Source organism: Mastomys coucha, unplaced genomic scaffold (genome assembly GCF_008632895.1).
Source record: "Mastomys coucha isolate ucsf_1 unplaced genomic scaffold, UCSF_Mcou_1 pScaffold14, whole genome shotgun sequence".
Classification (NCBI taxonomy): Eukaryota; Metazoa; Chordata; class Mammalia; order Rodentia; family Muridae; genus Mastomys; species Mastomys coucha.
This window is the reverse complement of record NW_022196896.1, coordinates 97,302,998-97,319,515: the sequence shown is the minus strand read 5'-3', so window position 1 is coordinate 97,319,515 and position 16,518 is coordinate 97,302,998. Positions and strand designations below refer to the sequence as shown.

At 39.3% G+C, this 16,518-nt stretch overlaps 1 protein-coding gene across 1 annotated transcript in view; it reads left to right on the top strand.

The window, feature by feature from the left end:
- Abca12 (ATP binding cassette subfamily A member 12) overlaps positions 1-16,518 on the top strand; it is a 167,457-nt gene that overhangs the window by 105,171 nt on the left and 45,768 nt on the right. Inside the window, exons 19-24 of the mRNA XM_031367854.1 lie at positions 816-935; positions 3,409-3,499; positions 6,884-7,063; positions 7,607-7,922; positions 9,541-9,655; positions 15,232-15,561. Of these exons, the coding sequence (XP_031223714.1) occupies positions 816-935; positions 3,409-3,499; positions 6,884-7,063; positions 7,607-7,922; positions 9,541-9,655; positions 15,232-15,561 (1,152 nt within the window). The remainder of the gene's footprint in view (positions 1-815; positions 936-3,408; positions 3,500-6,883; positions 7,064-7,606; positions 7,923-9,540; positions 9,656-15,231; positions 15,562-16,518) is intronic.

Sequence of the window (16,518 nt, the reverse complement as noted above, 5' to 3'; positions counted from 1 at the left end):
GACATTTAAAGAAATGTTTTAACAACATGAAATGAATTTATTGAACTCTCAGTTGCTGGTCATTTGTTTTATTTCCAAGGTGCATTTTTAGTTTTGCACTAATGCAAACACTGAAGCCAACAACGCGTTGCGTACATTTTGACATGTGCTCTTTCAGTAAAGTTAAGGTCTAGGAGTGGAAGGTTGAAGAGTATCCTATTGCTTTGTTTTATTGTTTTATTTTATTGAGATAGGGTCTTGTTATGTAGCTCCTGCAGTTCTTGAGAGTTCAGGATCTTCCTGCTTCAGCCTGCATGTGCTGACATTACAGACATGCACCACCACGCTTGGCTGCATTTCATTTGAGTAGCTCTTGTCTGACTGGTTTCCTAAATGGCTGCGATGTTACATGTTCCCAGGACCAAGAATCGGGCACATCTCTCTTTTCCTGTTTTCTAACTAAGAACACTTAATTTAAGATGACTACCCTCCCTATGTGCGGGAACTTGCTGCTATTTGATATTGACATGTCAAATTTGACATTGGTAAAAAGGAAAACCTGTGAGAACTCCAGCAATCCTTCCATTTTGATTATGAATTCACATTGGACACAAACCAAGCCCTAAATTTCCAATACTTTTTAATAAGTGATCTTGGTCCTTATAAGATTTATCATTTGAAGCTTTGAACACATGGAAATAATAATCTGACAATGGTTTTTCTTCTTTTCTTTTCTTTTTAACCAACTCTACCTTTTAATATACCAAAAAAGTCTTATATTGAAATACATGAAAAACACAAATTGATCATAACCCTCTTGTTTCTTCATTGTTAAGTCCAATGTAACTCTGAGACAGCTGGCGGAATTAAGAGAAAAATCTCAGGAATGGATGGATAAGTCACCAATCTTCATGAATTCCTTCCACCTGCTGAACCAGACCATCCCAATGCTCCAGGTACTGGATCACTCTGTCATACACCTTACTGGGGATTACAACTCTTTGATATTTTAATCACCTTGATTATGTGAAGATAGTAACTTAGCATCCATATTCAATAAATCAGAATAACCTCCTCTCCAGAGACAGGGTCTGAGACAAGACAGCAGAATTCTCATTCATATTTATAAGTCCACCCTTCACTCTAGATGTTCCCGCCTCTCTACTACTTCAGAAGGGAGAGCTCTTCCACACCGTTGTAACTATAACTAGTGCTATAATCATTTATTAAATGATTATAATTAGCATGCTATAGATATGCTTAAGTCATCTTTCCTTTAAATTATTCTTTGATAGTTATTGTATTTAGAATTTCTAAAGTAGTAATACTGCAGAAAGCATTCAACACCAGGAGTTCTTTAGTTGAAGCATGTGGCATAGATTGTACGCAAGGTGCATTCATGGAAGTAGATAGGAAAGTGTCTTAAATTCAAGTCTTTGTAAGGAAGCAAAAGGCACGCCTAGAAAAAAAAAGTTCTAATAAATGGCCTCTTATGAATTTAGTCCTCACTCAGCCACTCTTGGTGTTCATGCCAGAATAGTTACAGGTTTGACGTTGCAGCCCGGTGCACTTTGGTTTGAAAAGCATGGTTCAGAATTCTTGTAACAACAACAACAACAAAAAAAGGCAGGCTCTTCTGAAGATACTGAAGTGTAGGGAAATGTTCCAAGCATGAATGGGACTTCTGACAACTGAAGGCCAAGCAGCAGGGCTTAGCCTGTGAGCAGCTGGGAAAAGAGAATCTGTAGGAATGATAGTATTCAAGATACTCAAGAGGGAGTGGTTTGCACTGCAAAGAGATGCTCCCTAGAATACTGATGCAATCCAAGAATATTCTGGCAAAAAGAAAACCAAAAATCCTGTCTTTACCATCATGCCATGTAAATGAAACCCAGAATGAATGATTCATTTCATGAACATTTGGCAGGAAAATTGTACCCGGAAGCTGCTTTCTTCGGTTTGTTTGGAGTAACAATCAATGCATAGTTACATTTACAGTGTGAATCAGAAAATAAATATAAAAACCATTAATATGTTTGATAACTATAAAATGAAAGGCAGTTTTTCATCGAACATTGTCCCCACAATGTACTATTCAACTTAACAAATTAATGAAATAACTATCCTAAGTTCAACTACTCATTTACAGTGGATCTTTTCTGGCAAGTCTCAGATAGCAAGGTTTCTTGAATAGAATTTTATTGCCCTTTCTATTCTCCTCAGCAGAGGATTGCTCTTTTCTGAAAAAAAAAAAAAAATCCTATTATCTGTGGAGAGGGAGAAGGCAGCCCCCACACAGTATTTTATTAGGGAAATTTTTGTTGGCTAAAGTGCTGAATTACCAAAGGATGTGCACTGTACACAACAACAGTTCCAAAGTGCAGAATTTATTAGAACCTCTGTGACCGCCTTCACAGTAGGATTAGCAGCTAACTGAAGTATCTTTACTCCAGAGAAGGATAAATTGCTACTCTCGGCTCTCAAGGAAAAACTTAGTTGTGTGAATGCACAGCAAGTTTGACATTGGCGAAATTAGCAGATGACGCGGCATGCTATCCAATGGTTGCTCCTCAGTACCAAGGCTCTGGATTCAATCATTAGCAAAAGTGCGCATGTGTGCGCGCGCGCGCGCGCGCGCACACACACACACACACACACACACACACACACACACACACTCGCCGCCAAGAAGCTATAGGGAAGAACGTGTGGTAAAAAAACAACTTCACAGTGCCAAGGTCACAGTGAAAAAAGCTACATCCCTTAGGTTTGAAAATTGCCACAGAAGCCTTAATGTGGTAAATAAATTATTATTTTAAATTATCAGTCTTTCAGTGGATTAGGTTGGTTTTATTGATGTAGTTTTCCATGGCCATATAGTTGTTGCTGTTCAATGCAGAACGATGTTACAATAATGGACACTGACATTTCTGATTAGTCATTTATTCCCCCACTTCACAGAAAGATAACCTGGAGCCAGAAATAGGAGGCCTCGCAGCTGGGGATGAGAAACTAGAATACAAAGCAGCTGTGAGGTCAGACTCTCTGCAGACCTTGGGAATGTCAAAAGTTGCCTTTTTTTAAAAAAAAAAATCTCTGGAGGATGAAATGCACCCTGAAACACATTATTTATAATATATGCTTAAAAGGAAATCATTTATTAGCACCAAGAAAAATTCTATTTAATTAAATATAATTCTCTGATGTTAAAAATAATTATGGTCCCCTCAGGGCACTTTTAGAAATCTGAGCAATTTGTGTTAAAGACAAAAGTTCATTCTTTGAAATCATTGTGCGCGAGCCCACAAGCAGGTACATTAATAACGCCCGGTGGTGTCTGCTTCTTTGTTCCAAGGTTGTGTTCAGAGTGACAGTGATTAAACTTGTTTTCTTCTCATATTGAAACTGGTTCCTATTATTAATTTTTAGAATACTCTGCGGAACCCCTTTGTGCAAGTTTTTGTGAAGTTCTCCGTGGGACTCGATGCTGTTGAACTCCTGAAGCAGATAGATGACCTTGGTGAGTCCCACCACACTGCATACTCTCATTCACTCTGCACATCAGAACTTGGGGAAGAAACCCGGTGCCCTCTGCCTGTGAGAGAACGTCCCCTCTTTGTTAGCTATCGGAAGAAACTGGGACCCTGGATATGTCTACCGACATCTTCTGTTAATTAGTAATAGGGATATGTGTGAACACTCGTGGTTGATTTCATTGATTTCATAGTAATATACGTGACATAAATGCAACTTTTACTCCAATCACAGGAAGGCCTAAGTAAGGTGGCACATTTTACTTTTTTCTCCCTTCCTTGATAACTCAGTGAGAAGTCAGTCCTCACAAGTGTGAGAACGTGAGATGATTGCTGGCAGCATTTAACATTTGATCTCCACTGGCCTCGTATCACCAAACGTAACTGGAAAAGGCTATAGAGTTAACAAAGGCAAATGTGGGAAACTCGAAAGGAAATAAAGCCTAAATCAGTTTTCAAGGTTTGGTCTTCCCCCTCAGGGTCATGTGAAAGGAACAAGCTGCAGAGAATCAAAGGCAGCTGTCTGAACTTACATATTTCCTCTGCCAAGTCCCCACCTTCAACCTAAAGGATGCAAGACATCTAATTCAGGCTGTGTCTGATTCACGGTTGCTATGCAACCCACAAGGATGAGGAAGGGATTGGGAGCATCAGAATTTGGCAGTAGCAGAGCAAATGCCCTCCTCCTTCCCAGCACCTCTGGGGCTCAAATGACTTAGGAAGTAAGTCAGTGGGAAGAATTATGTCTATATTTGTGTGTAGCTATGTGGTGTATAATTATACACATTTGATGAGAGTCAACCCAGTTTGGTTAAAGAAAGGTATTAGGGGGATTTATTTTCTGAAAGTAAATGGTAAGTCACCATTTGATAAAAATAACAGGCATAAACTGTAAAGTTCTTAAAGAAATATTATCATTCCTAACTTTTAAACTAGGAGATGAGACTTAGAATTTAAAATCAGATTAAAGCAAGTATAACAGTGAGCCTAGCTCCCTTGAAGGCCTAGGTTTGATGCTCAAAACTGATTATACAAAAACAGACACATGCACACAGCCATATATACACATATAGACATGTATGTATACATATATGTTTGTCAACAAGACTCGTGTTATAATTATATATGTAAGGAGTGTATAGTTAGAACTTGCTGCCTCTCCAGAGCATTTCCTTGTGCCCATGCACCCATAGGTCTAGAGACTCCTTCCTTGTTATTGTTGCTTCCCTGTGTCTGCTGGAGGCATAGTGATCAATAACATAGCCCTTCCTTACTAGAATCTCCATCAAGTAAAGCCTTTTACGTTAAGATGTACGTGTAAATGTACTTAGGGCGTTGCCCTCTGTGAGAACAAGGGCTTTTTATGGATAAGGTAAGGGACCTGTTTAGAAGGATTTATGATAATCACACCTCAGTCTTCATAATGATCAAGTTAATAAAAACTTAACTGGTCAAATGATTTGTTCACTTATGATTTTGTATTTACTCTTGGTCCCTGCTGCCTTCCTCCCATGGAATCTTACAACTGAAGAACAATTAAACCCTCTTTCTTCCAGTGTAATTACTTAAAATTAAATCTTGATCATGTTGTCTAGGTTAATTCAGACATGAATAGAGATGAATCACAGAAGACTGTATTGTTTATTTATGACAGTGGTACTGGGAATCAAATCCTGTACTTTGTGCATGCTAGTCAAGTGCCATACCTCTGAACTGGCTCCTAAGATTGTTTACTGACAATATAAGAACTTGCAAGTATCTCTTTAGGTATCTAAAATGTTTCTACAGTCCTGCCTTTTGTTTTAGAGATCTTGTTTTATTTTAAATTACATGGATACACGTATGCCTCTGTGAGGGTATGTATACTAGGCGGGCCCCCGAGCTGTCTAGAAGAGAGTGTTAGAACCTCTGGAGCTGGAGTTGAAGGCTGTTGATGTGGATGCTGGAAACTGAACTCAGGTTTGCAAGTGCTTTTAACCATTGAGCCATCTCTTCAGCCTCCCTGCAGTCTAGCTTATATTCTGTATAGACTTTCCTTCATGTAAAATCTGTAAACATTGTTTTGTCCTAAGGTACAGCAGTGAATTAGTTAAGCCACTTTCGCTCCCAGCGGGTTGCAAAGACACACACATCTGCTAATTTTGTATGCCTTGACGTCTAGGCACTTCTAAACCTCCCTGCCCACTAGCACACACTTCCTTCCAGTATTCCTGGCTTAACACTTTCTAAAATCTATATTTTAGCTTTGCTGTCCTGTTGCCTTCTGGGCAGCCCCCAAACAGGGCCACATTCCCTTTCCACCTACATTGTAGGATGTTTTCTGTCCTGCAGCTCTTAAATCTGATCTCTCCCCACTCCCCAGTCATGGTATTATTCTTCTCTCTCCTCCCTCCCTTCCTCCAGCCCCCTCTGTCTCCCGACCTGCCCTGGTAATCTAAAAGTCCTGCCTCCTTCTCCTTGCTCAGCCATTGGCTGTAATGGCAGGCAAGTCTTCATTACCAGTCGAAGCCCGCAGTGGCCAGGGTCCCTTAGGTCTAAAAGTGCATTAAGACAAAGCTTTGGAACCAATTCCCAACAGTAAGAAAGCATTTTTGTTTCATTTATTTAAAATGGTCATAGCTGGCTCAAGGTTTATTGCATATGCAATATATTTATTTATTCTATGGGTGTAGTACATGCACAAAGCATGTTCTTGTGTATGCACGTGGAGATCAGAAATAGATATTGGGTGTCTTCTTCAGTGTCTCTCCATCTTATTTTCTTTCTTTCTTTCTTTCTTTTTTTTTCTTTTCTTTCTTTTTTTTTTTTGAGACATGGTCTCTCATTAAACATGGAGATTGCCAGTTCAGCTAGATTAAGCTGGCTGGCAGGCTCCAAGGGTTTGCCTGTTTCTGCTTTCAACCCAATGCTTGTCAGTGCAGACAGTGCCACACCTGGCTTTTGCATAGGTGCTAAGCATCCAAACCCAGGGTCCCTGTGCTTGCTTGCCAAATACTTTTTAAAAACCTACTGAGCCATCTCCACAGCAACTATATGCATAATTTTTTAAGATGCATTCATCCTTAGTCCTTTGTTATTTAAATCATAGCAGAATATACTTTTGCATTATCTTAGATCCCTTTGAGCCTGGGTTGACTGTATTTGTAACTGGCTTAACAGTCTCCTCAAGGAATTTCTGCAGAGCTGGACATGTTTTCTTTAGTGTGGAATATTATATTTTTAAAAACAAATTTACCGTATCACCTCCTTGTTATAATTTAGTTTAATGGGCACCATTTGCCAAAAAAAAAAGCCAGTATTTTGTTTTACTACTTTTGAAATAAAGATGGTAACATCTCTCTCTCTCTTTCCTCTCTCTCTCTCTCCTTTAGATGTTCTCAGGCTGAAATTAGTGAACAACATTGACATCATCGATCAGCTTAACACGCTGTCTTCCCTGACAGTAAATATTTCCTCCTGTGTACTTTACGACCGTATTCAGGCGGCAGACACAGTGGAGGAGATGGAAATGGTGGCCGAACAGCTCTACAAGAGCAACGAGCTCTTTGGAAGTAAGTGCTGTGCTGTTAGAGGTGGAGTGTCTCTCTGGACTAAAACGAACTGAAAGCTTCCCCCCAGCCCCCTTCCATCCAGAACTCAAAAAAGTAGTCTGAAGCCCGTTGCCCCCTCTGATGTCAGTGTAAATGAGATCCTTCATTTAGTCAGCCAGTGGCATTGTCTAAATACAAGAGCCCTTCAACAAATACCTCGTTTCACTGAGAAAAAAAAATTAAGAATGGAAAGCATCATGTAATTAAAGGGTGAAGCTAAGGCTAGCCTCATTATCAGCCGAGATCATCCATTTAAGATATTGTTTGGTAATTTAAGTGGCTTACAATGATATATTTAATCTGTCACTTTGTGATAATATTCTCATCTCCAGCCTTGAACCTTGACATTGATACCTCTTAGAAACCATCCTAAATGAGGAGCCTGAATGCACTGCCCAATTACTAACTCAAATGTCTGGCCACTCCCTAAATTGCTATCCTCTGACCATTGAGCAATGCTACCGGTAAAGTAACTTTTGCGCTATTGTTGCTGTTTTATTTTAGGTGTCATTTTTAAGCTTCCGTCTAACAGCAGTTCACCCAGAGGCTTTGACTCTGAAAAAGTCTCTCTTCCTCCTATCGTAAGATATACCATCCGCATGAGTCTGAAGACGGCACAGACCACTAGGAGCATAAGAACAAAGATTTGGGCCCCGGGGCCACACAACTCTCCATCACACAACCAGATCTATGGCCGGGCTTTCATTTATCTGCAAGACAGTATTGAAAGAGCAATCATTGAGTTACAAACAGGAAGGAACTCACAGGAAGTCGCAGTCCAGGTCCAAGCGGTTCCCTATCCGTGCTTCATGAAGGACAAGTAAGTGGTCAAACACCCTTCTGAGAACTCCCTTCCACCTTGATGTGTCCCAATGAAGGAAAGACATTCACCAAGCCTTTACCGTGGGTCTAGAACCTAAGCAGAAGATGCCTGAATGTTTCCTTAAAGAATGGAAGCACCAGGACATTGCATGCTTTGTGAAAGTAAGAACAAAAGACCTTGTGTGTAAATTTAAACTCTGCAACACACAAAATTCTTCCCTATATATTATTTTATTTGTTCTACCTCTGCCCCCTGTTGGTTAAATGGAAGCAGTATCATTGTCCATAGTTTTCAGAGAGCTCACTTGACTAAGATATATGCCTATGTGATGACAGTACCCACATTTTCTCAGTACTAAAACTAAAACATACCATTATTTCGAAGAAACATTACAAGAACATTGCCATTAATTAATGGGAGTCCTTACCTAGTTGTACATCCAGAAACTGTATGAAGAACGGACCTGGTCTGAGATAAGATTCATTTAACAAGTGTTCTATTATAAACATCTGCCCCAAGAAGCAAATTATATGTTTGTTTCCCATCTCTCCAGTAATGGGATACTTCTTCACACCAATGTGTGAAGTGATAGTGACCCTGAGGTCCATTAATATTTTCCTTTTTCTCAAGTGTGTCTCAAGGAATGGTCTTAGGATTTTTCTCTAAATAAAAGCTTTTGGCCAGTCCAAGATGCTAAACGAATTGACGCAGAACCTCACTATGAACAGCCATCTGCCTTTGCCTCTGCCCATTAAAGGGTTGTGATTGTCAGAGCCATGTCTTCCAGGTCCCAGCTCCCGGGAAATTGGTCAAAAGCAAATTCCTGGCCTGTCCAGACATAGTAAATGATCAGATTTTATGCTGGAAGGTTAAGGGTGTTTCTGCTCTATGGTCAGCTTGGAGAAACACCAAGTAAGACTTTTTTGCATTATGACCAGCTAATGAGAAATACTGAGAACTACATGTAGGGCTGATGGGCTTTCCAAGGTCCCTCTAGCACAACAGATTACAAAAACAAAAAATAAAACAAAACAAAAAACAAACAAGCAAACAAAATCAAAAAAGCAAACATGTATGAAATGTCTTTGAAGAATCCGAGTTCTTTGTATTTTAAATAAAATATTCTGGATTTTATATTATTTGATTCAAGAAATTTTAGTTTAATTATAATTATGAGCTTCCTTTAAAATTAGTACAGTCACACTCTGGATACTGCCACTTTTAGGTTGGCTTGCCAATCATCCTCTGATTTTGAATCTTCCTTCCATTCAGATAAGAAAAGTTTTGAGTGTTGTAATAATTATAGCTGAATAATGACTTTCCCAACCAGGACACACTAAAAAAAAATAAAAATTTAAACAATATGACTATTCTCTCTAACCACCCCCCTCCCTAGAGCTATGTCTTCACTCTTGTAACCACTTCAATAAAAAAAAAAAAATAACCCCCTGTTACATCAGCTTCCCACTTCATAAATAGTGAGGCTGTATTAACAGTTATTCTGAGCTCCCTAATGGGAGTGCAATTTCCACGCACGCGGGTGTGCACTTCTTGCATGCTGCAGTCTGCAGGTGACATTTATTTTGATGGCTGGATCTTCTCTCCTGTTCCACAGCTTCCTCACCAGCGTCTCCTATTCCCTCCCGATCGTGCTTATGGTCGCCTGGGTTGTATTTATAGCTGCCTTTGTTAAAAAGCTTGTCTATGAGAAGGACCTGCGGCTCCATGAGGTATGTTGAGAATCTTCTCCTGTTGAGAATAAGTCCTGTTCTTACAACAGCTCATCACTGTGACTCTCCTCATGCCTATTCAGACTCAAACAGCATAGCCCACACCTTGCGAATTAGAAAGACAAACATTTTACAGATCACAGGCAGTCTTTACTTTTATGTTCTCAAAAAACAACACAAAAGATGTTGAATGAGTCCTTCTGAGAAGAGAAAATTAGAATACTATTGAATAAAATATCAATATAATTATGAACCTCACAGTAATTTTTTCCAGAGTGAATTACCTATAAGATATGGGCTCTAACGAAGTTTAAACACTACCAATACTATCAAGGAAGAGTAATGGCTGACAGAGCAACCAAGCGAGCCCCTTCTAGGTATAGACATAGATATGGATGTAGGCATGAGGTTAATTTTGCTTTGCAAGAATAAAATCCTTTACCAGTATACCTTGAGCCTTACATTTTTCTTTCAGTTACAATTTGCTAAGTGTCTTATAAATTGATTTAAGCCTCGCTGTCTTCCAGACTGTATGCCACGGTTTTCTAATGACAATCTGAAAGCTTGAATTCACATCTCAGACTTTAATTGGGCTGCATGGTCTTTTCGGTCTCATATGTCTCAGGTTCCTGAGCCTCGAAAGTGGGTCTTTAAAGATTAAAGGATGACTTTGAAGTAGAAAACTGTGGTAGACACTGAGCTATTTTCTACTTCAAAACAGATGCCTACCTCAAATATGTTACTCATGATAGAAACAACAAACATACTCATGCATGTGTGTTGATATATACTTGTGTATACATGTGTACGTGTCAGGCTTACCACTTTGTTTTATGGTAGGACATAATGAGGTTTGAATGCATCTGTTGTATGTCACTGGAAATGTCAGAGCATAGTGCAGTCCTCTCTCAGCAGAAGAGATGAAAGGCATATTTTTAACAGTGAACTATTTCTACGTGCTACCTTTATTATGCCTTCACTTAGGAGGCATCTGCTTTCAAGTTCTAACTACATGACAACAAGGTCAAAATTACCCAATGGGGAAAAAAATTTCAGTGATCTTGGAATTCCAGGATGAGGCATTTGGGAAGCTACTCTTCCAGTCATCCTTATTTGAGCCTAGTCCCTAAGCTCAGTCTCTCTCTTTTGTCTAGGCTTCACTCCACATAGTATTTACAGAATGGACATGACTTAGCACAGAGGAGGTGCTCAATTACCTATGTTACTTCTTACTTACCAGTGCTAAGATATTGGCCCCTTTTAAAAGCCTCTGAGATCAGGCTATAGTTGATATAGTACCATAGCTCACTCAGTAATAGGTTTTTTTTGGGGGGGGGAGGAGGGGGCTATGCAGATTAATGTCACATCTTTAAAATAATGGTGTCCTAAATTAAAGGAATCTAGCATAGTTGGCAAATGAATTGGTGCAAGGTATGACAGGAGTGGAATGTCCCCAGTGTCCCCAGCTTGGCTTCTCTACTGCCCTCAGGTCACAGCTACTCCTTCTTTTCAAAGATTAGAAGGCTCTGTGTGCCCAGGAAGTGAGAGGTGACCTGCCGAAGACCTGGTTAAGTATCATGGGCCTCATCAGCAGTGTCCTGACTTTCATCCAACCCTTTCTAGGCCATTGCTGCTTTCCTTCAGTGATGCAGAATTTCAAGATGTTTCAAGAATGATGATAGCTAGTCTTCTTGGTTACCAGAAATTTGAAATTACTTGTTAATGCCATCATTTTATATTCAGTTAAAGTATAAAAGTGCCCATAGACTACTTCTTTTTCATTCAAGTTAAAACACAAAGGTTAAGGAAAAAAAAAAAACAGCATTGTACTTTCTTGCTTTCTATAATTACTTTTAAATTGGGGCAAGAAAACCTATTTAGCTGTATCTCAATGAAGTCATTAATATTTGACCCTGTCGTGATGTGCCTCTGAGAAATCTCCTTAACTTTGAAAGTAGCACAAATATTAATAACCAATAAGTCTATTTTTGAAATGAAGTCTTAAAATACTTTTTTAAATGCCCTTCATGAATTTTGTTCTACATCCTGTGCTTTTAACAATTAAACTATTACAGCTATAAAAATATTAATCTTACAACAGAAAAAAAAACTATTTTACTTTAGTTTTGAGACAGGGCTTCATTGTGTATCCCTGGCTGTCCTGGAACTCAGAGATCTGCCTGCCTCTGCCTCACAAGTGCTGGGATTAAAGGCCTGTGTCACCATACCTGGCTAAAATCTTATTTTTAAATGGTGTGTGTGTGTGTGTGTGTGTGTGTGTGTGTGTGTGTGTTTGTGTGTATGTCTGCATATGTGTGTGTTTGTGTGTGTGTCTGCATGTATATGTGTGTTTACATGTGCGTGTGTGTTTTCAGAGCTGGTTGTATCAGATTGCTCCAAAAATCCATCGTTGGGACTTTACATACAGTTAGAGACAGAATTTTGGAGTTTCCCTGTCAGTTCAGACAGGCAACCCAAGCTATCTATGAGTTATTACCAAGAAGAACAGAATCTTCAGTACCATAAGGCTTCATATCAAACACCTTTTCTATGCTTTTCTAACATACCCATTCCTTCCTGGGGGAATATGGAACATTCCCAATAATAATCACATTCTTTTTAATCTTACAAAAATTTTAAAAATCTATTGTTAAAATTAACTTTAAAAATTAAAATGAAAGATGTCATGATTCCTAATGACTTAGTGCTTTGCCTATAGTTGATTGGACGACACGGCTGACAAGCAAATCCATGAATAACTGGGAACTTCCCTTTCCGTATCAGTATTACCCTCTGAGGAGAAGCCTCTCAGGAGTGTAGCAGCACGTTCCCATGAATTCTTCGGGAATCTCTTTCTTAGTGACTGCTCTAAAGTGGGCCAGCTTTGACCACTGTGTACCAGGCTTTGCCGGTTATCAGATATTTATGAATTGCACTGGCAGGTGAGAGAGGCTTGGGACAAGTGACTCTTTGATTACAAAGCTGGCACCTGACATCTGCCACTTCACGGAGGAACCAACGGCATCAAGGAAGAGCGACCATCCACTCTCCGCAGGCCGTCTTCCATCCATAACTTTGGTCTTCTTTGTTATCATGATGCTGGCAGCAACTCTGGATGATTTATGGATGACCTGGGAGCTCTCGGAGCCCTTTCTTGTCATGAGTACAGTTGTCCTCGTCACGTGAAACCCTAAAGTTTTGCACCGAACTTTCGTGCTAGCGTATCCGACTGTGATTACTTCAGGGAGAATCCAGCTCAGCCTGTTTCTGTGGAAAGTGAAATGACCACTCTTAAGGTTTTATCAGCTCTTAGCAACAAGAATCACACCTTGAGCGTAAAAGGCTCCTAATTATTGCGACAGGCACCCTCATTGTTAGTTATGAGGCTTGCCAAATTATCTTTTAATAGATCTACAGATAGAGAATGTTCTAGAAACATAAAGACTTTGAGTTGGGGCCGCTGGTCACCAGGAGAGAAGAGCATGTTCAAATACATAATGCACCCTTCACTTCATGGCCTCGATGTGGCTTAGATATGTGATCTTCACCTTAGAAAATATAGCAGCGTGTTTCTTGCTCATATTCAGATTGCAGTGGAAGGAAGGGATTTTTTTCTCTCCTGTCATTGTTGCTGTTTTAATAGGCCACATAAGATTAAATAGTTTCGTTATGTGTGTTCCAATTAGTTATGTTCAAGCATCCATAAGTAATTACATCTCAAAATGTGAATAACACCCAGGCAGATAAAAAGAGCTTGCACGTCAGAATCACACTGGGATTGATGAGCATCTCTGAAGTGTAGACATCAAAACTGACACAATAATTTTCTTAAACTAGGTGAGAAATATAGTGAGAATTTCTGGGGTAAAAAATCAGTGAGTGCTGCTTCTTTTTAGAAAAATCAAAATATAAGTTTGTTTTCAATAAAAGCAAACTTGCAATTAGGGGGAACTTTCCATGGTAAATTTTTGCTTGTTGTGATTTCTTCGCTTTGACTCCCTCTTCCTTCCTATTCCTTTGGAAACATAGATGGAGTCTTCATTGCAGAGGGGATAGAAGAAGGTGAGGGAGAGGACAAAGTTAAGAGGAGAAGTCACTGGCTTTTTCTCAGTGGTGATTAGCTTAAGGCCCACTGCTTAGACTGTTGGCAGGCGGGTAGCTGTCTCCATGGTAACAAGAACAAGCAGAGTTATCAAATGTGATAAGTTAAAAAAAAAAAACAGAAGTTAAAGGCTGCTACATTGGCTTATAGAATAAAATACCCAGTGCGATATTATTGTTGTTATTGTTCTTCTATACAGAGAGATATATTAAAAATGATTTATTCTATAAAATATTGGACTGTAATGCAGTTAGTGGAACATTTATTAATTTTAAAATGGGACATTAAATGTCTAAGCTTAATATTAATCATAAATTGTTAAAACTGGAAGCTAGAATATTCCACTTGTATCAAATTTAAGATTCCCGAGGTTGAAGGGGAGTCCTGGACGACAGACTCCTTTGCAAAAGCAGGTCTTTACCCAGTAGAAGGTCTCCAGTGGAATCTCTTGGCCCTGGGGATATCACCGAGTCAGAAAAAATATCAGCTGAGAAACTGACCTATAGCATCCCAGATACCTCAGTTCATGGGTGTATGAGTGCCTTTTGGTTACATATATGCCAAGACTGACACAGGCTGTCCATTGATGTCAGGGATGAGGAGGTTATCAGAAAAGGCACAGGGTCTTCAAACTGCCACATTTTGAGTAATAAGAACCCACATCTATTGTATTTCTCTCATGAAACAGAAGCAATGGTTATATTGTTCATTAAGACTTATTAAAAATATATAGACTTTTATTACTCCAATCCCTATTTGAAGTCGGCTTTTTAACCAGGCTGAAATATTTATGCCTAAGCAAATGTCAAGTTCATGCTGTAAAATAATAGAGGAGACACCATAAATTTGATGTCCTAGTCTAAATCACTTTACTCTAGAGAAGTCAGCTAGATACTGTTTCAAGCTACAACTGCAATGTATATACAGAGGTGTGTGTATATTGTTTGTTTGTGTGTGTGTTGCTATGATTGAACTTGGGACCTCTGCAACTAAACAAATGCCCAATACTGACTTATTTATTTTCTGGGGGAGAGAGAGAGAGACAGAGAGAGACAGAGAGACAGAGAAACAGAGAAAGACACCAAGCAGGCACACATTGTTGAGGTTAGAAGACAACTTTCAAGAGTTGGTTCTCCTTATCATCTTCTAAGATCTGGTATGGCATCCAGGTCACCAGGTATTCAAGCAAGTGCCTCTGTCTACTGAGCTACCTCACTGGTCCTAGAAATGTATGTTTTTATGAGCAAGAAGGGCCTTCTCTAACAAAATCATTGTCTGTGTTGGGATACTACTCTGGGAGCATAAAATCCAAGAGGAGCTAATACAAAAAGTCTTAGCAATCATAGAGAAGTCACATAAGGTATTCAAATAGTTCCATATAAGAGGAGGCTCTTGAACATTTTGTCATGATACAGAAGTAATCATTACGTGGGTTTCAGCCGAAGAAGCATCTAACTCTTTCTTCCTCTTCCAGTACATGAAGATGATGGGCGTGAACTCCTGCAGTCATTTCTTTGCCTGGCTTATAGAAAGTATCGGGTTCTTACTGGTCACCATTGGCATCCTCATCGTTATCCTCAAGTTTGGCAATATTCTTCCCAAGACAAACGGCTTCATTTTGTTCCTGTACTTTTCGGACTACAGCTTCTCAGTGATTGCCATGAGCTATCTCATCAGTGTCTTCTTCAACAACACCAACATTGCAGCTCTGATTGGAAGCCTCATCTACGTCATTGCCTTTTTCCCGTTTATTGTTCTGGTTACAGTTGAGGATGAGTTGAGCTATGTTATCAAAGTATTCATGGTAAGCCAACCCTTGGAGTACACCCTTATGTGACATAAATACCTCTCTCCCTTAGTTCATGAATACCCTCAAGTTGAAAGTTCATTTATATAATTAAAATATAATGCAGTAGCAAAATACACTTAACACTTCTAATGGCTTTTCTAATTGCTGTCTATTCTGAAAGGAAACACCCCTCCCCCAGCCCCCAGGTTCTAGAACCGTTAGTGATGTTGTTAGGCTCTGGTTCTTGAACCGTTAAAATATTACCTGCCACGTTTTAGAGCTCACCTAGAATTCTAACTTCTCTGGTTCAAACCCTTAAACATCTCAGAACCTCTTGTGTAAGAACCATTCTCATGTACAAAAAGCCATTGTAGTTTTCATGGGGAACACACAGCCAGCAGGAATAGTGATGGGAGGCATTGATAGCCTATGTTCAAATGAGGATTCTTTTCTGCTTTTTCCTAGTTCAGAAGCACTGAATTGAGAACTAAGATGACCGAATTTAAAAGTCAGAAAGCAGAACATTTCCCATCATACTAAGGCTTCATAGACATAGATCTTGATGAATAACCTTAATTCAACACTGACTGCTTTAGGTTTAAACAAAACTTAAATTTATAATTTGTAGCAATTATCAATATTCAACCAATAAATATTTTAGTATATTCTCATTTAAAATTCTATCACCTGAAATAAATTTAGGAACACTTTCTGGCCCCGATATCATTTAATTTGAATCTTCACACTCTATTACTCTGCAATTTCCTACATTATAAATTTCTGGGCAACATTTAATAAGCTTAAACATATATTTTAGATTGTTAAAAAGCATGCTCCAAGAATTTCCTCTTTCTCTCTGTCTCTCTGTCTCTGTCTCACTCTGTTTCTCTCCGTCTCTCTGTGTCTCCCTCTCCCTCCCTCCCTCTCCCTCTCCCTCCCTCCCTCTTCCTCTCCCTCCCTCCCTCCCTCTCC